At 38.5% G+C, this 25,164-nt stretch overlaps 1 protein-coding gene across 10 annotated transcripts in view; it reads left to right on the top strand.

The window, feature by feature from the left end:
- BCAR3 (BCAR3 adaptor protein, NSP family member) overlaps window positions 1-25,164 on the top strand; it is a 94,462-nt gene that overhangs the window by 59,093 nt on the left and 10,205 nt on the right. For 9 of the 10 annotated variants that reach the window (XM_065675414.1, XM_065675411.1, XM_065675419.1 and 6 more), the window contains exons 4-5: window positions 23,262-23,390; window positions 24,517-24,959. In XM_065675414.1, coding sequence (XP_065531486.1) covers window positions 23,262-23,390; window positions 24,517-24,959 — 572 coding nt within the window. Of the gene's footprint in view, window positions 1-13,245; window positions 13,412-23,261; window positions 23,391-24,516; window positions 24,960-25,164 lie in introns of those variants that run through there. The other variant, XM_065675420.1, reaches the window with a different exon arrangement.

Below are 25,164 nucleotides of genomic sequence, written 5' to 3'. Positions count from 1 at the left end.
GAGTTTTGGTCAGGAAGGAACTCGAGAGACAGTCAACTGGGTTCTGTTGCTAGAATTCCCTCTGTGGGTGTTCATAGCTGATGGAAATTAAGAGTGTCCACATTAGGGTTCATTCAGGTTGGTCACAGAAGTAAATTAGGAATATGTAATGCAGTGTTGAGAGGTCACTACCAAAGGCAAGTGCAAAGACTTAATTTGCCTGAAAGTGTGGAGGGGTCCTCTGCTGGATTTTATGCCTAGGCTGGAGTGGAGGTAGGAATTAAGGTTTCAAAGAAGGGAACAGGAAGAACAAAACACGAAGGCCTGTGGAAAAGGGACTGCTAGAGCACTCTGAGGACTGCTGCTGGAATTCGGCTCTAAAAATCTCAGTGTTGCAAGGTCCAGCCTGAAGTTGGGATATGGTAAAGTAGCAGAGACAGAGGAGGCCAAGAGCTTTCTGAAGAATACTGTAGAAGAGGGGATGCCAAAGTAACTAGGTGGTGGACATGTTAATTGCCCTATTTAATTTACTGTCTATCTTGCATTATGCTGTATAGAGTACATCATTACAGTTTGAATAATATGGCCAAGTAGAAGGCAGAGGTTTCATGTGCCAATTCATCAATATGTGTGTCTTGTCTTGTTGCAGCAAGTTCTATATTACAAACGTGGTTTCTGATCTTTTCAACTTTTCTAGTAGAAGCTTGTCTTGGACTCTTGTCAATAGTACTGGTGCTAAGCTTAGCTATTAAAACTTTGATGTTGGGGCAGAAAGCCTGGGGAAAAGAGTCTTGTGAGGGAGAATACGAAGGCTACCGTCGCCTTCTTTTCTCCTTCCTCTTTCATTTTTGCCTGTGTGTGCCCTCACTTTAGAGAACTATCAGTTTTGTTCCCAGTTCAGTGACATTGCTAGCTCCCCGAGCCTTTTTTTTTGGCTGTAAAAGTCCAAGTTGGTAACAAACTGCTTTCAGAAATGTATTCTTACTCAAAAAAATTATCATTAATGCCAAATAAAGGAGGCCTTTCACCAATAATTTATTATCAGTTTACTATGACTGTAAAAGATGTGCCTGAGTTCATAAGAGGATCTTGGAATCCCCTTTGCTGACTTAAGTTTCAGTAAGTACGTGTTCATTGTCTTCTATAACTCCCCTTGTAATAATTGTTACATTAATATTTATAGATTTTCCAGCTTCTTGAATAAATTTTGGTGGCAGTGTTAAGTCCAGTATGAACAGCAGAACACTAACCTACTCAAGTTACAAAGCAGAAAAATAGATTTCTAGCATTTTGCAATGCTGCTTGCACCAACATTGCCATTTGCACAAGTTTGCCATGTAATGTGTTTAGTTTAAGCAAGAGGGTTAGTGCCAGTTGACGGCTTTGGTTGGTGGCTGTGGTGGGTGATGCTTAAGTGGTGAAACAAACACCTTTAAATTAAGTGATAGTATGAGAAGAGGGAGAAAATGAGAACTTCAGGGAATCTGATTTTGCTGATTTAGGATACTGAAGTTCTGAGAAACATATTTGTATTTCTGATGCCTGGGAAAATATAGTTAGTAATGTCTCTAGGCAGAGAAGTATTGATTGACTGAAAACACAAACTTGAGTGTTGTGTATGATGTATCAAGCATATTTAAAAACTAGAACAAGCTAATTGTACACAAAGTCTCGATAGCAATTAGTGTTAGGTCTTACTCTAAAGAGATTTTGGCTTAATGCATGTTTTTACAAGGCAGATTTTCTTTAAAGTAGTACGTGGCACAAGTTTAAGTTGTATTAGGGTGATCTGGCTGGTGGTGATTCTACCCAAGAGTTAAAGTCCCAAGCAAATTGTACTGTCAGGGCCCTGAGGGCACTTATTTGCCTTAAGTGTCCTGACCAGCCTGACTTAGAACTTGCACCCACATCCATAGAGCAAGGGCTCCATTTAAGCTCAGACTGGGACCTTCAGGCCCTGCTTGAGCTGTGTCTTAGTTGTGCCTGCCCTTAGCCATGCTGATCCTGCAGCATGCTACTTGAGTTTCTTGTGAGTCCCATAAGAAAGATAATTAATAGTTGTTGAGAATGTGCTCCTGATGGAGAACTGGACTCTGCTGTAAATAGAATGCAGAAAATACATTCAGCTTTGTGAAAAAATAACAGTTTTTGTTTGGGTTTTTTTGATCCAACGTGGTGTGTTTCTCAGTGAAAAAAATACGATGGTATTTGTTGTGGCGGTAGCGACTACAAGCAGGCATTGCTGTGTAAGTCAGAGAGACTGGTGGCAAACTTAAAAGCTGAGCGTGTCAATTTGCTTGTTATACGAACCTTTACTTGCTACAATCTGGTGACTAAAAGTAACATGAACATTAACTTGTATTTCAAAATGCTCTGGACAGAGGAAAGGCAAAATAAATTGTTTTTTCTCCTGGTCTGTTCTGTTCAAGATACAAGACAGAAAGTGCTAATTATTATATTAATCCTCTGAAGGCTTTTTATTAGAGAATGCTCTCTATAGGTGCACTATGGTTTCTAAAACTTGAATGTAAATTACAGGTAACAAATAGCAGTTTCCTGCACCTTGAATATTGATGTATTAGTTCATTCAGTACATAGAGAGCTAATTATGCAAAAGTAAGTTCTAAGGAAAAAAGTACTGATGAAGCCTGATTACTGAAGTGTCCATATGGTTTCAACCCTTCCTTTGTCTTCACAGTCTTGCTGAAACCATGGTCACAGTTAAATGGCTCTTTCAAAAAACCCCTTTTATGATAGAAGTGAAAACAGGCCAGACTGCTTTGAGTCGGGCTGCTAACCAAGTCATGAAAGAGATTTACAGACACAATAGCACGTTGTACATTCTGTGAGATTTTTACAAGTTTTATGAGCCAAATAATAGATTCATTGGTAGTCTCAGCAGGTTGTTCCCACACCCTGAGTCTGCACATCCACAGAACAGACTCCTGCAGGGGGGAAAGGATCAAGTGCTGGCAGATTTGAGTGTGTCAGAGAAGTTCTTGTGAGTCATTTTCATCAAGTTCATGTGAACTAAAGATAGCTTTCTATCCCATTCCTATTCACTATAAATGCTTTAGGATCTTTTGATAGAAGTCTGTGCTGTAGTCATTAAGGCTGTTATCAGGGTGGAAGAAAGAAAAACAGATTTCCCTCCTCCTTTCACATTTCCTGTGGGAATAGTGCTAACGATTACAGAAATACCTATCACCGATGAGTTGATGAGTATTATTATGGCCTGAGGTTTTGGAGTTTGATCTATAAATGGAAAAACCCAAAAATTTATGACTATTTGCTCAGCATGATCACAAGGGAAGTTTATATTTAGATTCAGACTTTAAAAAAGCTGTCACTGGTCTAAGGAAGTTACAGCTGCAGAAAAGAATTATTCCCTTCTGAGCTCTACTGAAAGATTCTTGTTTGTCTCTGCCCCACAGTGTTCTTTTTTGTGCCGTTTTCACTCCTCCTTGATTTTGTTAGAAAGCAAACTGGCATAGAAATTATTGTCATTTTGTGAACTCAACTAAAAATCAGTTTTTTATGATGTTCTCATCTATTGGTCATTATTTGTAGCTTTGCAAGGTAGAACAATATTTTGTGAATTTTGTTCAGCTTCAGAGGACTTTGATCAGGTGATGAGGTTTATTGATGCAGTTTTTATGCACTTGATCGCACAAATTAATAATATTGTGGATATTAGTAAAATATATGTGTGAATATTTGACTCTCATATTCTAATGCATTCTAATTGCTGTGCCAAGAAGATAATATGGTACTATTAAACATGGAGTTTGTATGTGTGTAGGGGTGGTTGGGAAAGTTTAGGGGGAAAAAAATCTGTGTCAGCATGGTAAGTAGTTACAGTTTTGGAAAAAAATCTTCCTGATGGCGTTAGAATTCCATTGCAGGGAGCTTTTTTTAGGCATGGAAATACATATTAGAGAAATCCCCACTCCACTGGAAAAGTTGCCAGGTACAGTGTATACCTGTTCATGAGCTGCTGCGTATCACTCTCCTGTGGAGACTTGCCTCTTGAGATGCGAGTTGTGACTTGTGAGCAGTAAGTTTGCTGGGTTTATGCATTGTTTGACAGTGTTATACATGAAGTATCTGAGCTTTGAGGAATGCCTGACACTAATGCACCAAATGATAAGGAGGTTCTTTTTGAATCCTTGTGCGCATACATGTTGTTCTGGTTTGGGGTTTTTTTTCCTCCTTTTTTCAACTGCAGCAAAGGCAACAGCATGACACAAGGTGGAATTATCAGACGTAATGTATTTAGTTGAGGAGAAAAGGAGTATACCCATACAGCTGACTGTCTTTACACATCTCTCTCCGTCATTCTGGATTTGTCATCCAACTCAAATAATCATTACCAGTGTCAGTGATGTTCAGTCAGAGATATTTAACTTTTTCCCCATGTTTCTCTATATAGTAGGAACAGAAGCTTGAGAAACATCACTACACATAAGTTGCCTCTTGTATATAAGCTGTATAGATCAGAAATATAAGATCCTGTTAGAGCTAATGTAATGTGGAATGCCTAAATTGACCTGTCTCACAATGAACACTTTCAGGTTTGATGCTTGATCGGTAGTTGTAGTTATACACTGCCCTCTGGAGGAAAACCCCGCTCGGTGTGTATTTTTGTAATCAGGTCGTGGCTACTAAAATCCATTTTTCGTAATAATTCCATTGTAACCTTCGTACTAATAAAAAGCCTGTAGTCTGACTGTTGGTAGTTAGTTGATTTTTTCTGCAGAGACATAGAATGGGGGAAAGATTTCCCTACCTTGATTTAAATTTCTAGTGGGATAAGTTTTGGCTATTGCAGTAACTTAAACAAATGGTCTTGTACTTTTCATCCTGTTTTGATAGTAGTAAAGTTGCTTATAAGATATGCCTTTTCTCTGCTTATAAGGGGCAACTATTTCTTTAAGTATGTATGATAGTTATTCCTAAAAGCTTTCAGCAGCCCAGGAAGATTCCAGAAAAGATTTAAGGCGGTACATATGTAGCTGAAATTCAGCAGCTCTCAAGTAGTCATTTACCCTAAAATCATTATGAGAATCTTGCCCTACTTCTTTAGAGTTACTGAAAACTTGTATTATTTATTAGAACATAGTTTTCCATAATTGATGATGGAATCTTACATCCAAGTTTCAGTATTTTCTCATCTTGTATTTTGTTTGACCAACAGGCTAATCTCTGAAAAGATGATTGAGTCAGCAGCTCTGTAATGATTTGGGTGCAAAGTGATGACTAAAATCCAAGCTGCTGTTTGCAGTAAATATGCAGAAAGTCTGATTCTACAGCTCTGCAAGACAGTGCTCTTTTCTGTCTGCTGTCCTAGATCATGTTTTTAGAGTAGAAAGGTTCCCCAGTTAGCCTATTGCTGTTTGGGGCTTTTTATTTTTATTCTTTCCCAACCCCCAATTACTGAATGCCCTGATTAGCTCAAAGATCGGGGGTGGGGGGTGGGAGGTGAGGGTGGGGTGGGGAGGTGTCTTGTGTTTTCTGGAGGATTTTTTTTGTTGGTGTGGGATTTTTCACTTTTTTTATGTATATTTGATTGTTTGGTTTGGTTTGGGTTTTGTAAATTTGTGTTTGTTATGCGAGGGGTGTTTTGGTTTGGTTTTTTTTTTTCTCAGTGTCATGTGGGGAGGGCTTTTTACTCTCTGTGAATCCTCATATGACTTCAGTCAATCGGATAGTGGCTCTATAATTATTCTGGCCTTTATTGTGAAGTCTTCTAGCAGTGGCTCTTGCATTTCTTTCTCCTGATGTTGAAATTGAATTTAGGGTATTTTTCGCTTGTGGAGAATGTTCTGTAATGCTGAATATGCTTTGGTAAATCTAAAGTGTTGCGAATTCTTAGAGCAGCATGCACTATCTCTATTTGCGTGTTAAGGGTTAATCTTACATCTGTCCTATCATGAATTTGACTCAGTTAATATATTCTGCTTCTTGTATTATTCCTCATTAACTCTTATGTCTGATCTGGAGCCATCAAAAGCCATTACATGTACTGAGATTGCACTGAGCTTCGAAGTGAAAAGTGTCTATAAAATTACCTTGCATTGATTTCCTTGGCACCACTAGTAATTCTAGTGGCAGTGGATACTTAGTCGGTCTTTTCAGTATCTTTCTTAGCCTTATTCACACATATGAAATATAAGCTACAAAGGTCTGAATCTGAAACGTGAGTAGAAGTTTTGAGGTACGAAGTAATATTTTCATCTCTAGTGATCTTGTGGAACTTGGATTTAAATTAATTACCCCTTTTCACCAAAATATTAATGCCCGTAGCTCTCAAATGCTGGCAGTTGTACCCTTCTATTGGTAATATCTCCAAATCAAAATGACAGTGTTGGTGAAAAAAAATACTACAAAAGGGTGGCATGCGTTTGCACTTTAAAAGATTAAAAAACAAGAGTGGTTTTTACTTATAAGACATTGAGACATTGTCTACTTCACCTTGATTTGTGAGCCTCTTTTGTTGCAAACAGTTGTTTTCTCTTCTGTCAGATGTGTGACAGTTGAAGTGACTAATAATTTCTGACAAACCATGCTTTCCTGCACCGAATTTAGCCAAGGTGTAATCCCGGACCCAATCCATTGCATTGCAGTAGGCACTGGATTGCCTCATTTGGCAGAAAAGAGCATGCAGTTTCCCACAAAAGTTGATACCTGTGGAGAAGAAAGAAAGGTGATGAATTATAGTATTGCCATACTATAGTAGTGAATATTTTCTCTATCTTGGTAAGAGCAATCCCAGCTGTAATGAAAAGGATCTGAAGATGTGAGCGTGGACTGAGCAGTAAAGGGCATAAAACTTTACTTGTACAGTCAGTTTTATTTTCTTTCCATTTTCAATTTCTGTGCAAATACTTGTCATTTGACACGAGAAGAAAAAGATATTTGTGTGATGGTATCAGCTGAAGTTCTTGCAGCTCACAATAGGCTTTTATATACATATATGAATAGGGGTGTGTGTGTATATATATTTATGTATAAGGTATGAATACCACACAGAATTTTACTCTTTTCCATGTGAGATATTTAAGCTGTTAACAACAGCAAAGATCTGACTACAGTCTAACAAATTCTGTGTTGGTTTTTTTTTTTCTTAGCTGTTGCTGAGCTGTGCCCCCTGTGTGGAATATTTACTTTTGTATTCTTTTGGGTCTTTTTTTTCTGGGTATTGTTCCAGAGGAGTTATGCCTTAAAGGTGATAGGTACTGATGTGGTTGGATCCTTTTCGTAATGCTGAAGATGGGCTAATACCAAAAGATGACTGGACAGGAAAATATTTATATTTAGCTCCTTCAGAGCAATGCCCTACTGCAGCTGGTTTTTAAATGTCTATAAGCAAGTGAACCACAAGGGGGAGTGAGTATATAAATTCGTGGAAGGCAGATTATTAATAACCATTCCAGGTATGCTTTACTGATAAAACCTATAAAGTTCCTAATTTCTTAGTTTATAGCTAGGAGCTATGCTTATAAATAGTAATTAGAGCAAGACTGGTACACTCTGTATGTCTGTACATCTTGCTTCTTTTTGAAGACATTCTATTGACATAGTTTGGCCTGTGGAGAGGGCAGGAGGAGGAGTATTGGTACATTTTAGTTGGGATGCCATCAATAGAGATGTGTGGCAAAGGAGTAGCTTTGAGGTTTTGTGTGTTGGATACTATTAGGAACTAAGCACCTGCACAAATGAGGGAGTATAATGCTATGTTGGCTGTGTAGAATACCTCAATGCCTTCAAACCCTTCTGTTAATTCCCTGTTGAAAAGGATGTGTATGAGCTGAGGTGACCTTGTTGCTTTTGCTTCATCAGAGGGCATTGTGCAAAAGAGTGGGAGGAGGACAGGCCCCTTATAAAGGCTTTTGGAAAACTGATTTCTGGCAGAGCCCAAGTGACTTGTGAGGTTTATTTTTGAGTGCTAAGCATCCATAATCTCCCTTTGTATAAAAAGGAAGTATTTTCAGGTATTCAGGAGTTTTAGAGAAATAGCTGATTTAGAAATGTGTCCACTTACCCCTAGTGAAGTTATGGAATTTGTTCATCTTTGAATTATATTTGCAATTGGTATAAGTCTCACACAAACACTTTGACAGGACTGGGGAAGCTTTCAAAAACAGAACTCTGAAGTTAGCAGTTGTGTTAATGGCATCTTTTTATACACAAGAAGAGCTCTTTTATGCTCTCTAGCAAAGCTAAGGTTAGACTAATGACAGCTAGCAGGAAGAGAAGAAAATATAACCATAAATTGTGAACTAATTCTGAACAAAAGTAAGTTCATGCCTTTTCATATTTTCTTTCTTCCCTTCCCCATTCCGTCAATACAAGGAATAAATTTAAGGAAAGACAGGTGAAGCATTACAAAATTCCTTTGTTTGTACCTGGGTTGGCAGACAGTAGATGGAGCTCAAGAATATGTATACTAGTTTTTGGTGGGATCAGTTATACCTGCTCATGGCTTCTTAACAGGGAGATAACTAGTAGGAAAACTGTGCCTATTGCCAGATTGACTTTAAAGGTTGTATGTCTAGTTATAAGAAATCAGATTTTTCCAAAGGTAGTTGGGTGTCTTAAAGTGCAAATTAGGACCTAGTAGGCAGCTCTTAAGCTGGTTGTCCATGTTATTCTTATACCTGCCAATCTGGGTTTTGTATGAGTCAGATTTTCCAAGGTATTTATTCAAGAAGCATTGAAAGCCGAATAGATGCAAATTCTGGTCTCTCGCTATTCCTGTACAACTGCAGCATATTCTGACTTTGCCTCATGGAACTGAGATAGAGAGGAGGAAGAAATTACACTGACCTCTCCCATACCACACCTGTGCACTGCAAACAAGTGTAATCACAGTTGCTGCCGTATCTATTGATTTATGCTCAGAAGCTGCAGCAACAACATGCAGGAAGTGAGATTATAGATGAGAACATGAAAAAGTCAGTTCTGTTAAGAATTCACACAGGTAGAGTAGGACATGAGCTAGGTGGTGAGACTTTAGACAGTTGAGATAGGGACAGGTGAAAGTCAGCTACACTTGCTGACAATATTGTCATCCTCTTCCTTCCTCTTATTCTACACTTTAAAAAGTGTTCAGCTGTAAACAAGCAGTTGGCTTGTTTGTAGTGCCCAACAAGCAGTTAGGCACTGCTTGTACTTGGAGGCATCCCCGCAGAGCTTTGTTAGAGGTTATGGACCATGTCTGAAGGGCTTAAGTACTAAAACTTAATGGGCATTGTGAAGATGTTGTTTCCATGGACAAGTTATTTAGCAGTTGTTCTGTTTCCTGACTTCTTATATTAAAAAGAAGAAATACCTAGTTATAGAGAAAAGCCTTACGTATTAAATGAAGAATGTTTCAATCTGAAGATACAAATGCTTTGATTTTCTTTGGGTTATTTTTTCTTTCAAATTTTATTCATATTGTACTTTGTTGCAACCTTACATGTACCATTTTATAGCCATAGGCACTCACAGTATGTATATGCATATGCACTGTGTAATAAGGACTTATCTGTATTCTGGATGATATCATCAGTTCACAGTGAGCTGTGTGCTCTGGCTTGGCTGCATGCTGTATCATATCGGATGTATGTGGTTGACCCTTGTACAGTACACCATGCCTTCTGCATTTACAGCTGGCTTTCTGGTTACTTTCATTTAGTTGAGAGAAATGTAAAGCATTACATGTATTTCACTGAATATTGTTAGGCTGATTTAAATTGTTAATGATTCGTAGCAGTGGCAAGCCACCAATTCCCTCATCTAATTTAGTCCGAAGTTATTTCTCTGTAACATGAAATCACAAATCTTGTGTGTGAATTATAAGCACTTCCATGAATATGGATGGTATTTGGTTCAAAATAGTTTCTTGTAGATCCAACTGCTTGTGAGTTTTCAAGTGTTTCTATTTTTATGGATTTTGATTGCTTTACTAAAGCCACTGAAAACTTTGAAGCCATATTCTTGTGCTGAGAGAAAAAGAAACCAAACCCTCCTAGAGAAATTATACCTACATTGTGTTTTATTTGTCCTGTACAATTATAGCAGCCTAAGAGGATTCCCCCAGGGCAGGTTCACACTAGCCACTATGAAGGCTTCAGACTCCTGCCTATTACAGTATGCTGTGAGTGGAGCTGGACAGAGTTTAGCTGTATCAGGGAAACAGTCCCAGTATGCAGTGCTGGCTGACTGTAATTTAAACCAGACCATGAAAACACCCTAAATAAATCTAGAGGCTTTGTAGTAACATGGAGAGGGTTAGCAGAGATGCCTTAATTTTGCTTCCTGATGGACTATTAGGAGCTCAACATAAAATATGCAAACAAGCATCCTTAAACTCAAGGGGCATTGAATTCTATGAACTTAGAAATCCTTTCAGAATAAACATACTTATAAAAACTCCTATAGCCAGCTATTCTTAGAAACAGATGAAGGGATTATTAGTATTTTAAGGTTCTTGGCAAGCATCTTTAAAAACAAAGAAATGAAGCTGATGGTTGAGCTGTTGGTGCTGAAGGGCATTAGAAATACACCAATAACTTGACTTAGCAGAAAGATTGTATATTCTAAGGTGCAAGAAAAAGATGTTTTATTTCTCATGTGCAGAGTCTAAGAACACGAAGTATCAGCAAATTGTTGCAGGACAGGTGAGGGAAAATATGGCTAAACCCTCCTTTGTTTCTCCGAGTCAAAATTTACAAGTGTAAATCTTATCTACATATGAAGTGTAATGTGGAGCAGCCTCAAGGCTGTTCTCAGTCATGCTGGCTGAAAGCAGCAGTGCAGGAACTAGCATACTATCACCAGAGGCTTCTCATGTACTTTTTTGTGATACAGTAGTCTTAATTTTCATACTGCTGTGTCACAGTCATGCAAAGCCTCTGCTTCTGACTCCTAAAAATGTCATACCTTCATTGAACTGTATGTACAGAAGTCACGTTAACCTTAAATAAAACAAAAATCCCATTAGCTTTGTTAAAAAAAGAAAGAGATGCGCTATCTAAATAAAGCACCCTCTTTCTTGCTAGTTAATACTGTTGATAAAAAGTGTCAGCAACTGCTGTATGAAATCGTACAGTATTATTTTTTAAGGTTCATTATTTCTGGTATTCTCGCAGCCTACTTCATTTTTGATTCTTTACTTACTCCACTGCAGACAGGAAATAAGGAACAGGCAATTACCATTTGTAATTTATGCCCTGCTGTTCATGTAGCTGTGGATGTAGCACTTTAACTTTTTTCAGTGGTGCTTAGTAACATGCCTTTCAGATGAGAAATAGACATGCCCATGTTGAATACATATTAGGCCAAATTTACTTTCTAGATTGAGCAGTGCTATTCCCATTGAACGGGGAGATTGTGCCTACAACCCAGGGAATCTGTTCAAGATATGCTGCTTATGTCTCTTTGCTCTCAGTGGAAAAAGACTAGAGGGGGGAGTCTAAGCCCTGTTGAAAAGTTTTGGGAAGGTACATATGTATCATACATATGTGCATATGTAAAAACTTAATTCTTTGCCTCCCCTGTGTTTTTACTGTTTGTTTTGGGGGAAGGAACTATATTAAGAATTATATAGTTCAAACTAGACCTAGAGAACTATATCAGTTCTAATTCCAGTGTATCCCTGGGTAAATGAGTCATACAAGAAGTTGCAATACTAATAGGTCTTTCTGTAAGACATGAAAGTACACATAAAGCTATTGAGACCAGGGAAATATGCGTGTGTTAGCCAGTGAACTACGGTAGTGGCTGGATTTGCAATCTAGAACTTGACAAATTAGGAAATAGACAAAGGGTACTGCATCTTCTCTATTGTCACAAGTACCACACCATGCTACTGTGAAGTGCTTCATGTTGAGCTTCATCAGGACAGCCGCTCCAACCCTCAGTTTTTAGGAAAGTTGTGGGGTTTTATGATGATTGAGAATCTTTGTGTAAATTCCAGTGCTGCTTCTTGGTTTATGTGCTAAATCTCATTGCTTGATCAAGCACTGAGGGCACTCACATTGTTCAGTCGATGTAGGAAGGAAGTGCTCTATTATTAGGTGAAAGGTATTGTCTTGCAAGTAACACATCAATAAGTATTTAATATATGTGCACTCCTAATTATAGAATGTATGTTACTGATGAAAAAGGCAAGTAACTCTTCCTTTTAACCACTCCTTGGGACTAATTTATTCCTAATCTGATACCTGAAATACCTGTGACTTCTGGACTTTTTGGTACCATCCCAGTTATAAATGACTGATCTCTTCAGTTTATCTTTTTTAAGTGTTACAGGCTTTCTTGTACCCCGCAATCTAGTAAGTTTTTTTTTCCTTTCGCTAATGCTGTTAACTGAGGTGTTACAAGGTGAGGTTTTGTCTCTTAACAGCTATAGTAATTAGGAGAGTTTTTTGCCTTTTGCCTTTGTTATTGAGAGGGCCTTGAGGTATAGGATGGATTCTTTGAGTGATTTAATGGCCAGTGAGCTATGGATTACACTGTGCAAGTGAATAGAATCATAAATAAAAATGTTGCTTTTTATTTTTAGTGTTTGTTTACTTTGCCAAATCAGAAGTGTTCCTGAATTCAGTTCTTTTTCTCTAGCATTTTGCACAATCCCATAGGAGTGTCACCAAGCCGAAGCTGCCCACTGCTAGCTTTAAACACTAAAGGTACCTTGGTTGCACCACTAATAATGTTCTTGCTGACAGTGTTGATTTTGTGCTATTTTTTTTTCCAAGGACTGCTTGTCAGAGGCTTCCTAATTAAAAATAAACATATTTACCATTTCCTTTGGTAACCGGAGCTCTAAAGGTGTAATTCTTATCTGAGTATGAAGAGGAACAGTCATCAAACAGTAATCAACTCTTTTTCCTCTCCGTTTTTTCCCTTTTATGTATTGTGTGTATATATTGTTGATGATGCAGGTAGAGATGTGTGATTGAGCTGGAGCAACTGATTAAGCCTGTATCAGCACAGGGAGGCAGTCAGGTATTATATCTCATCAAGAAGAGAAGTTTGGCTTGAGCTGGTGGGTTAAATACATCTCTGAGGCAGGGGATACCAAGATAGAAGAGCTAGGATTTCGCTGGTGAGTGAAACAGATCACATGAGGCTTCTGGCACTCTCTATATGGCATGCTGGAAGCAAGCATGCCAGCGGCCACTGAGTTGATAGTATCAGCTTTGGCTGTGGAAAGTGTTGCAGGCTGTTACGTGAGCCGGGGGTGAGCAGCTCTAGCAGGCAGTGGTGGTAATATTAAAAAGCTTGCTAAACCTCTGAAAACTGCTAATAGTGGCTGTTTATCTTCAGCCTTGAGGAGCCACAAGCAGCAGAACTGAAAATGCCGAAGGATTATAATGCTTTTCAAATGCTGATTGCAGCAATTTGCTGCTTTTATCATCGTAAGTCTGTTATCAGAGTCAAGGTAGGTGCCCTTTTTTGATAGCACTAAATACACAGTCTGCTTGTCAGTAATGCTTTTAGGTTTTGTTCAGAAGTGTTTGTTTTTATATGATGGTTGGGTACAGTGTGTTTCTGTTCTAAAGAACGTCTTCAGAATTCACCCTTGTTTCAGACTGAAGCTTAAACAACTTTCAGTTTTATGAGCCTGAAACTGACTGTCTTTATCTTTAGGCACTGAGTGCAAAATGCCTTGTCTGGGACTTGCTGAAGAGCATTTTAGCAAAGCTTCAAGTTTTTAGAATAAAACTGATCAGACCATTTGGTTTCCTAACTTTTTCATCTACTTACTGAAAATATAGCGAACTGTGCTCAAAAGCTCAGGGTTTTTAGCACTTAAGACAATTTTAGACTTGTCCTTTTATTTTTGAACTTACAAAATTACAAAATGCGTGAAATTATACTCATAGAATGGTTTAGGTTTGAAGGAACCTTTGAAGATCCTCTAGTCCAACCTTCCTGCCATAGGCAGGGGCATCTTTTGCTTTATGCAAAAATGCACTGTATGCACTAAATAAAAAAAAAAAAAAAAGCCTTTATAAACATTTTGAGCCACACTTACAGAATTATCTAAGTGGCTAGGGAATTGAATTGTACTCAGCTGGGGTACGTAACTACTTCTGAGGATCTGTGAGCTACACCTAAGCTTTGATATATTTTTATTTAAGATTTATGCTTGAATTAATCTTTGAATAACATAGCATCAGCTCTGTAAATCACTCTAATGTGTATAGATTTTTGTGTAGCGCTCCCAGTGAGGAAGGATGTGAAGGCTGCTATCTTCTGGCCTGTCAGCTTTCTAACTTTGATGGAGGCACTTAAAAGCGGGGAAGAGCTGCCCCTTTCTCCCTCTTCCAGTGATTTAACCTTTTAACTGTCCATTTCTGAAAGTGGGATGTGGGGCTCAGTCTTTTTGAGCACACTGACTCTGATCAGACAGTTTTTTTTCTCACTGGGACAAATGTCAGAAGTTATCAGAATAGAGCTAAAACTGCACTCCTGTTAACTAATTTTCATTTTCATTGTGATTTTAAGGATAAGGATTAACTCTTCTATTCAAAACTTTTGAAATTGCATCATGTTTTATTGTTGGCTGTCAGAACAGTTATAAAACTGTTGTTCTTGACCACGCATGCCCTTTGTTTGACTTGGCATGAATTTCTAATACTTAAAATAACAGTGGTGTTGTCATGGCAACTTTCCATTTAGTCTAATCCATACAGTCGCTGAAGAAGCTGAAACATTAATAGTGTTTCGTGTATAGAAGGTAAAAAATAAATCCTTTTATGTAGAAACATATTACAGCTGGGCTCTTTCAAAAATAAGGTTCTATTTAAAGAGATTTGCAGCATTTAAAATAGATTTGAATGCATGCTTTCCAGCATGCAGATTTAGCATTAGTTGACTCTGATGAACTGCTATTTTAAGACGTTCTGATGGTAGGAAATGGGGGTGCGTTTGCTTAAGAGAAAGTGGCTGTAGGTATACAAACAGCTAGTGGCCAAATCAATTAAGGTCTGCACCTTGGGGCCAAATGGTTTACATTCTATATATGCCAAAGTGCTTAGGATGGTCTGATATGCCAAAGTGCTTAGGATGGTCTGATATGCCAAAGTGCTTAGGATGGTCTGAACACCTGAGTTAAGGCGGCTTCTTACTTAATTCATGAAAACATAGCACCTCGAGCAAAATGAGATGAATTTTTAGTTTTTATAGTAATTATAATTGTAATGAAATACCAAATTGATCCATAACTGAGCATGCTGAAGTCTGCAGCTACCCCTGAGAGATTCAGATTTCTTGCTGGATTCAGTTGTAATTATGTTGTCTGATTTAATGGGAAACAGTATGTGGCTAAGCTCAGAGATGCCTTCTTGTGTCCTGTCAAAACACAGGAAGCAGTACAACACTGGAATACTCACCTTTTGCTGTACTTAATTTTAGTGTGTGAAATCAGGATCCCAATAACAGATACTTTGTTTTCTCATATGTTAATAGAAAATATAAAGATCAGTGCAGAATATCTGAACATGGATCTACTCATTCTTCAGTCATGATGTGTCAGTACTTTTGACAATCCCATTTGGTATTAATAGCTGCTTATAGCTAAGGTCAACTTCTACATTTGAGGAAAATGAAGGGAAACTTCAAGACAAGGGGTTCCTGTTTGATTCAAAAGGAATAAAAGTTGAGAGAATTCTGAGTTGTGACCTAATGCCACGTCCAAGACCAAGTATTGTTCTTCAATTTTTGCATTTTTGGGAAGAATTAAGACAAAATCAGTGATAAATGAAGAGGTCTAAATTTACAAAGTTAACTTTGCCACAGGACAGGGTCTTTTAGTTGTAACTAGTATAGTTGTCATGATTGGAGGGAAGACTTTAAAGGTCAAGTATTTTCATTCTTAGCTCTCTGCCATGATTCACCCTCAGATGAAGCTGTGCAAAAGGGGAAAGCCACTCAAATTATCAGATCTGTCAAGTTTCAAAACTTCCAGCACGTTGATCTAGCTCATTACTGGGTAATGTACTAATGCTATGAATGTAGCATGCGTAAGGAGCCTTTTATAAGTAGCTACTTATTGCAAGTGCCATCTCTTATCTTGGATGAATTGCAAATACTTTTTATAGATAGTAGATCTTAATTAATATTTCTTCAGTATGTGATGATCTAAATCTGTTTTGCTGGCATCCTCAGGCTTCATGTATCCAGTTTCAGCATGTACGTGGAGGCAGCTGGATTTGATAACATAAGTCATCACCATCCAGCATTATGGGTCTGCCTTTTTGATGTTAGATGTGGTGCTGCTGGGGGGGGCCAAAATGACGTGCGGAAGAGATTGACTTATCAAAATGATGTAAAATTTTGTCTAGCTCCCTGAACTTTGATTCCCAGTTGCCTTCCTGCTGATTTTGGGGTTTAATGAGTCTGATATTATGCAATAGTTTTTCAGTTTCCCATGATAATTTTAGGCAGTTTATTAAACTTTCACCCCATTGTACTGTCTATCTTAAATATATCGATAGCATAGGGACCACTGGTACTCTGTGATTCCTGTTCTATGGGAATGGGAACGTTGCCCAGTAGATACTTATGCATTCAACTTCTTGGTAATACCTTTCATTTAGGTATTTCTCAGATTAAAACAAAAAACCTACACAGCTTCTAAAATCCTTTTGATTTGGTAGTCAAAATCCCCAAAGTCATTGATTGAGGAGATTAGGATTTGGCTAACTCAAACTCAGGATTTCTCAGGATCCATATTCTAGAAATGAGGCTGTCCTCCTAGTTCTGGATCTAGTCTTCTAGAAAGTTAAGGATTTGTTATCAGTGTAGTGTTGTAGTCGAAAGTGGAAGCAGAGTGCACTAGAATTCAGTCTTCCCATTACCTTCAGCTAACATTAGGCTGATGTTGGTATCAGAAGCCTTCATTTTCCTCCTCCCAGACATCTCGCTAGTTAATAAAAAAATGGCAGCTTTTCTGTGAATGTCAGGCAGACTGAGAACGTGCCCATGATGGAGTGTATTTGATTTGAAAGAGCTGTCACACTCATGATGTAAGTTTTCATGATGATTTATCTTTTCATCAGTAACCTCAAAAGTTGTCACCTGTTGCCTAAACAAGCACACAGAAGTCTTGTGGCTTCAAAATTACCATCCTCCTACGTTAATTAATCTCTTTGAGCGGTTCAAGATTTCTCTCCAGTATCTTGGGCATGGTGAAAGTTTTTATAGATGTTCTATGTCTCAAACAACAATTAGAGATAAATAAAACTAAAAGCCCATAGAACTTGTCTGTCATCTATGCAGAGAGACTTTTAACACCCATTTTGTACCTCCCATTACTTAATATAGCACTTGTCACAGTCCTGCATGAACTTTGTGTGCTCTGGAAGATGAAGAAAACCTGCCCCTGTGAAGAACATTGCCACAGTTGTTCAAAATGTCCAAGTTAATTAGAAATTGGTTTCCTAAATTTAGAAACTCCCTTTTCCCCATTAGTTTCTTCTGAAAAAAAAAAAAAATCAAAAATAACTTTGCCCATGTGCTCTTGGTCAATGATATTACTTTCTTGTACAGGAGAAAGTAAAGACCAACAGTAATCTTCTCTGCTTGCGCATGGGTATTATTTAAATGCCTGGTGCAAGCCTGTTGATTTTGGTGGCTGATGAGTAGAATTGTAAGTGAAATTAAATACGCTGTACTCATTATAATGAAAATTAAAATATTATGAACTGACATGACTGTATTTAAAAAAAACCAACTCATAGTGCCAGTCAGTTATTCTGGTCAGGACCACAAGAGCACAGGGTTAGAGACTTAAGGGATCTGTGCAGCCAGTGAAGTATATCTTGATCCAGAATTGGAACTTTGACAAGAGATTGTTCATTTTCTATGTGAACAAGTTGATTGCTCTCTAGTGGTTAGGAAATAGAAAAATTTAATTCATTTTTTACTTTTCCAGATGTTTTTAGTGTCCAGTGTCTGTGCATCTGTCCCTTTCTTCCTTGTTTCACATTTTTGTGTTCCCTCTTGGTATTTCCTGTCCCTGCCTCAGCACCCCTTTCATATTTTTCTGTTGATTGGTCTTGCTGTTATGTTATACACTTGACTAAAAGATATGTAAATCTTGCAAGAGTTAAGGTTTTGATGAATCAACAAACTATTTCCCATCTCTCTTCATTTATTTGGAGATTCTGTAGGACCTAGTGATTTTACAGGTTCAGAAAGTTGTAGTTTGGAGTTCGTGCTGTATTTAAGCAAACATAGCAGGCCTCTAGTTTTAGAGAAAAGATAGATTTGGGAGAAAGGTGTAATAGATTTGGTTTAGGTATATAAAGTGCTTTTACTGAAAGTTTAAGAAAGGCACTGGCTTATTTCCTCAATCAGATCATGCTTCAGTTTTTGTAGAGCTGTTCTTATCTATCCCTGATAATTACCTCCTTTTTCTTTTTTTTTTTTTTTTTTTCTTGAATTCTTCAAGGCAACATGAGCTCAGGTGGTTCCAGGGCTGCCTTTTGGGCCAATTTAAATATCAGCTGGCAGAGCTGTGCAAAGCACCAGGGGATAATAGAGGTTGGATGGAAATGATGGCCACCTTTAGTTGTGTGCCTGTAACAGTCCTTGGCTGCCCTTTAAGTACACAGTATTTTGCCAGAAGGGTAGGAAGAGATGTGATGGGAAATTTCATGTTATCAGAACTGAAGGAGCTGATCTAACATGGCAGATTTTGGACCACTTCCAAGCTGTGTCCATAAAGTAAAAGTCTCTTCCTCATAAATCAAGCTGTTTAAAACAAAACCAACCAACAACAAGAAAATCCAACCAAACAAAACCCCTACTTAATCACCTTAGAGAGGAATTAATAACAGTGGAAATAAGCCTCCGTAGAAACCTGTGTGATTCTCATCTCTACTGTTTTGATACTCTATCAGTACATGTACTTCACTGAAGTTACTGGAGATATGAACTGAGAAAAGAATCCACTGCCAGTAGACAACAAAAATAACTGTGGGACTTTTATTTTTCGTATCACCAGCCTCAAATGGTAGATTATTCAGCACAATTAAAAATTACTCTAATGTGAGAAATTCAGCCAGGATGGTTGACACAAGAGCTTGCTACAGTGAGTTTCCTTTGAAGGGTGCTAATCAATCATATGAAAGTAACCCCTTGGATGCACAAACAATAGATTATTGTGAGAAATTACCACTAATATGTTCACAAGTTTCACAGCAACAGCGTATTGTGGTATATCAATTCCTTTTTAAGTTTACCTAAGATCGTATTTTGATGTTAGATTTACTTAAACGTCGATGTTTTCCATTTTTTTGTATGCTAGATTAACATTTGCCTGGAAAAAAAGAAAGTGAAATAGTACATGACATCAGGGGTAGTTTGTTACATCTGTAAGGAAAATCTGCTTTTAGTTTAATGCCCTGAAGTAGAAATTCTTTGTGAAATATAATAAACTTGCATGACATTTATTGAAAACACTAAACTTACTGACTGTAAATTCTTCCCACCCCCCCCACCCCACCCCCCCCCCACTTCTGTTCTCCATTGGGTGTGTAGGTAAGTTTGAGGGCTTCTGCTGGAGGTTGATAATACTTTGTCGCTTGGTAGCTTTGTATTTTTTTTTTTTTTTAAAGACCTGTTCACAAAAAGCTCAGCAGGCAGGAATATCTTAAAATAGCACCAGGACTGGAAACAATGCAACTAAAATGTGAACAAACAGTTCTGGAAAGCACATACTTAGGGAGAGTTCTTTGTAAGTCAGGAAAAGCATCTGTGTTGGAAAAGAGTTCTGTTGACTTGCTTTGCTTTTATATTCCAGGGCTCTCTGACAGGGTTGCTACTATTTGGAAATCTGGAAGAGTTTAAGCTGGAAGCTTCCCTGTGTTGCTTCCACCATGTTTTCTTGAAGAATTTACTCAAGTCTTTTAATTTTTGCCCTAGACTTTTTTTTTACTTTCATTTTTTACCATCCACTTCACAATCTAGCTGTAAATTCAGGTTTGTTTCTGTCATTGGATAGGAGTCAATATGACATCTTAAAGTAAAAAAAATAAGGACTTACTAGTAAATGAAGGTTTGTCACTATGAAGTTAGTGCAAATTTACAGCGTACCATTACTGCCCATTAGCTTTTGGGTGCTCTTCGGAAATGAGGCTGTAGAATAGGTCACCTTTTCTATGAAAAGAAAGCCCATTGCCATAACTAATGTTTTAAGTTTACACTCTTCCTTATTTACAGACTAACATGCTTGTGCAGTCTGTGCCAGGAGTGATTTTTGAGAGCTCACTTGCATGACGTGTATCTGAGCATATGCAGAGATACTTGCAGGACTGGGGGCCTCTGGTAAAGTGTTTAGCATAGAAAGGGATAGGCTGATATGATTACAGTCAGATCACTGGTCACACTTCTCCTTTAATGGAAAGGGTTTGTATCAGAAATTGGCCTCAACCAACAAAAAGTTGTCCAGGAAGACATGCAATTACTAAACTTGCTTACCTAGGCAGTTTCCCCCCCATGTATTTTGGGATTTGTGCGAGCCACAGGAGTTCTTCCACTGAGTTCAGAGTTGCATAAGGGTTATTTAAGCATGTTTGCTTCATCTCAGGAGATATCTGACCTTTGGCAATCAGAATATGCTCAAATGCGGTAGACCATGGTGAAGAGGATTTTTAACACACCAGTAATCATGAATATTAACCATTTGGTTGGTTTGGATCCCTTTAATGTTTTTCTTGTTGTGTTGCTAGATGTACTTCAAATGCAGTATGTGTCTTGTTATGTTATTTGAGTAGTGAAAAATCTATTGAACAACCAGAAGTTCTAGATTTCTCTGCTGTATTTGTAATTCATGTGCATCTGTAACTTGATCGTCCTGGGGTTTTAAGATAATCTGTGTCAGTACAATGAATGAAATTAGCCCATGCACAGAGATGTATAGCTCTTCTTGTTGGCTAAGAATCTAGCTCTCCTAAGCAAATTCAGTGATTGCATTTGTGTACTGCAGCCTGTTCCATTTACAGTAGCTTTGCCTACCACTGAAGTGCAGTGGTATGCTTTTGGAATGATGGTAACAACCTGTACAGTAGTTTTCTGTGTTTCAAGATCTCTGTTCAGTCAAAAGTGTCTTTCAAAATTGTAAGTACAATTCATTACAATTAAAGTAACACTTCCTTTCAGAAGATCGGCAAAATACACAGCTATGAATGTTAGAGATTTTTATGCCATTAAAACAAAATGCTGTGATTTAGATTGGAGGGGATACTGTAAAATTTCTCCAGCCACTTACTTGTGTGGTCAGGGTAAAGGTGCTCTTGAAAAAAATCTATTCTCAATGTGTTTGTTCTTCACTCTACCTACCATTTATGCAAATGATGTAATACTTGTTACCATCCTGTAAGATGTAGTAGTGAAATTCGTAACTGTTAATCCTGGAATCAGTGTCAGTCAGCTTTAACTGGGTACCCAGCAATTGGAGTTGGGAAATGAAGGCAGCAGGTATGTGCTGCTAGTCCTTTAGCTATGTTAGTGTGATGGGTCATAGAGGTGTGGGGTAGAGGGGGATGTCAGGGTCAGGGTTAGGCTTGGGAAAGTTGGTGAAAGACCTTGGTTGTACAAAAGCACAAAGGATTTACTTCTTGTTGAAAATGCTTTTCTGTTTTGAACCACATTTGTATGGATATGTACCACCCTGTTATGGTTCACAGAAGCAGAGCTAAGATGACAAGTGATTCTTTACCAGGTGTTTTTTATCTTTCGCCTTCCTGTGTAAGCTACTATGCTAATTTGTGTTTGTCTAAGAAAAACCTTAGTTTTCTCTGAGAAAAGAGGAGAGGAGAGGAGAATTTATCTCAGAATTTCTCTGGGCTCCCAGCATGTTTAAATAGTCTTGGCAGTAGAATGCTTCTTCTGGCATTATTCCACCAAAAATCTGCTGTCTAGTAATCTGTTGTAATTCAGTCTGCTTTAAATCACAGGGAGGATTGTTGAAACAAGTGCTAAATGTGTGCCACCTGCTCCCACGGTTAGGTGCTTTGAATGCTTGGTATGAAAAAGGAAATGCTATAGAGAGCAGGGTTCATAGGGAGAATGGGATTGGTGGGCGAGCGTTCCCAGTTCTTGTTTGAATAATGCATTGGTTGCATATTTACATCAGTGTGTCAGTGAAGGGAACCAGTGGGGTTTGGCTCATGTTCAGAGCTAAAGGAAAAATAAAATCCATAACACACTGGAGCAAAATCTTGCATTTTAGTCTGTACTCCAGCTGGAGGCCCTCTCACATCTCACTCCTTCCCTGTACTTTCTTTTAAGAGAGGGGTATACTTGGATTCTTTGGTCAGTGTAAAATATTCTACATTGAATACATAGAATTCAATACTGTACAATACATAGAATATCCTGCAATGGATCTCTTGAGTATTTTAGGCTTCGGAAACTCTTCAGCAATAATAAGAATGCACTAGAGTCCCCAGCCCTTGGGGGATTTAAGGAAGTCCAAAGAACTTCCCTCCACTGAGAGAAGCTTATGAAAGTACATGACAACTCTCTAGAGAAGATTCTGCACTTTACTTTGTTGACCACACTGCATCCACAAGAAGGACTTAGGAGCCAGGGTGGTCCAGTGTGGAAGCTGTGTACCCTAAGAAGAGGAGAAGCTGGGAACTGTCCGATAATTTTATAGGAGTAGTGTAGTGGTGATGGAGATATCTCTAAGCAGTTCTCATGTGTTATATGCTATGAGGCAACAGGACCTTTTCCCCTTAAGAAGGGGGAACATGCAGATTTAATGACCATAAAAGTAAGCCCTTTAAGGCTGAAAATTTACTTTGGCAAACTGAATTTGGTGGAACAGAAATATTTATGTCCAGCCTGTCTCAATGCATTTGAAATGTTCTTAATTGGATGGGTTCCAGGGGGGTGGGGGAGAAAGAATCTGAATTGAAAATGCAAGTTTAAGTAGGAGGAACAGTATTGGAGCAGGGCATTTGGGTTCAGCTCCGTTTTTGTGGGTATAGTTAGAATTATTGTTGGGAAGAGGAAGTAAGTGCCTTTGTAGGTGTGTCACTATTAGTTTGGTGTACAGACAGAACTCTGTGCTCTGTTCTGTGCAGTGTATAACAATCACGTTACCTCGCCGAATGCTGGATTTTACAAATGCAGAGGGTGAACCCAAGCCAGGCTGCTGAAAGCAGCACCTGCATTCCAGTGGCTGGTGCAGATCATGTGATTGAAGTTAGAACCCAGGTAAAATGTTAATCACTAAACTTGGCACAGTTGAAGCTTTTAATCTTTTATTACAGTTTTCTAGGGAGAGGCAGGTTATGGACAACAGCCCAGAAAAGCTGAAGAAGGAGTTAGAGGAAGAACTGCAGCTGAGTAGTGAAGACTTGCGTAGCCATGCTTGGTACCATGGACGTATTCCTTGGCAGGTACGTGGTCATTGCATTGCCAAACATGCTTTGAGCTTTTGTAGACAAGCAGAATTGTACTTAAGTACTATACACATCTCTGATATCTTCATTAATTTAGTAGAAACATAATGCTTATTTGTGTGAAAGCTATGGTATTTATCACAACTTGGTAATAAAATGAGTCTGGGAAAAGATTCAGGGCAGACAACAGTGGAAAACACAGCTATTTCATGATTTGTGTGAATAAAGGTAGAAATGGAATTTAAGCTTTATATGAGAATACTGTTCCCACAATACTGTTCAGGCACACGGACATTAATTTGATTCAGTATTCTTGACCAAAGCTAAGATGTTCTTGTGTATTTTCTTTCTTGCACTTGGAATTTGGGTGAGGGGAAAAAAGTCCCACAACAAAATCTGTGCAATAACTTTATGTTAATCCTTAGAAACATCTTTGAAATGTGTTAAAGCTGTGGCTGGGTTGGAGTTTCGGTTCCCAGAGCGCCTGGAGCTCCCCCTGCGGGGCTCCCGGCTCTGGCCAGAGCCGCAGGCCGCCCCTCCTCTCGGTAAGGAGAGCCCGCACAGCACCCACGTACACTGCACCCAAGATTAGCTGTTAGATGCAGAGTTTATCACATGAAAGGACTAACTCAGAAAGGAAAAACCGGGTTGCTCTGACTCTTCCTAGTACTATGCAGTATTCACAAAGAATAAAAAATGAAACCTTCTGTCACTGAAGGTAATAAAAAAAAAGAAAATTCTGGAGTCCTGTAGTAAGTAGGCTTCTAAACCTCAGTGTGTCTATTCAGATGTTTTCAAGTCTAAAATCCTGAGTCATTGCTTTCCCTTCACGCCTTATTTTCTGTTAGCAAACTATAAGAAATACATAGGTGTGGGTCATGCTGGGCATTTTCAAAGAAATCTCTCCAGATCTCTGCTGTGGGATGGGTTCTTAAGTTTGGAATTGGAGACATGATTCTTCTACTGCACTTCATGCTTTTCTTTATATTTCTGGCTTTATCTGTCCTTCCAGATCAGCCAAATGAAGTCCTACGTTTAAGAATACTGTGTGGTGGTGTGTTGTCTGACTACTTGTTTTCTGATTCTAAAAGTCTCTTTTTGCATAATCCTTTTTCCTCAAAAGGTGGCAGAAAGCCTGGTTCAGAGAGATGGAGACTTTCTGATCAGGGATTCTCTTTCCAGTCCTGGGAACTATGTTCTTACCTGTCAGTGGAAAAATACCTCCCAGCATTTTAAGATCAACAGAACAGTTCTAAGACTCAATGAAGCCTACTGCCGTGTTCAGTATCAGCTTGAACTGGAAAGCTTTGACAGCATTCCCGGCTTGGTTCGATACTATGTTGGGAATCGCACACCAATATCAAAGCAGAGTGGAGCAATTATTTTTCAGCCTATCAACAGGACTGTGCCTCTCAGGTGTCTAGAGGAAAAGTACGGTGTAACTCCAGTCCGACAAAAAGAGCCAAGTATCCCTGAAGGAAAACCAGAAACTGCAAAAAGGCTGAGTCTTGGTATATCCAGCATGCAATCCCCGGAGCAGAGCATACCCAGGGGCAATCTTTTGAGGTACTTTAATTTTGCTGTCCTTACGGAGGGAAATGAGGCTATCAGCTCTGGCTGTAGGTGATGTGAATTTTCACTCTGATTTTAGATGGAAAACTAGGTATGAGGGTTTGTTGATTTTTAGCAAATGAGTGAGAGCAAATGTAGGCTCTGGAAGCACAACAGCAGTGCAGTTTGTTCTTGGCAAATCTCGACTAGAATAAAACAA

This window comes from Lathamus discolor, chromosome 3, assembly GCF_037157495.1.
Source record: "Lathamus discolor isolate bLatDis1 chromosome 3, bLatDis1.hap1, whole genome shotgun sequence".
NCBI lineage: Eukaryota > Metazoa > Chordata > Aves > Psittaciformes > Psittacidae > Lathamus > Lathamus discolor.
This window is presented reverse-complemented; position numbering and strand designations above follow the sequence as displayed.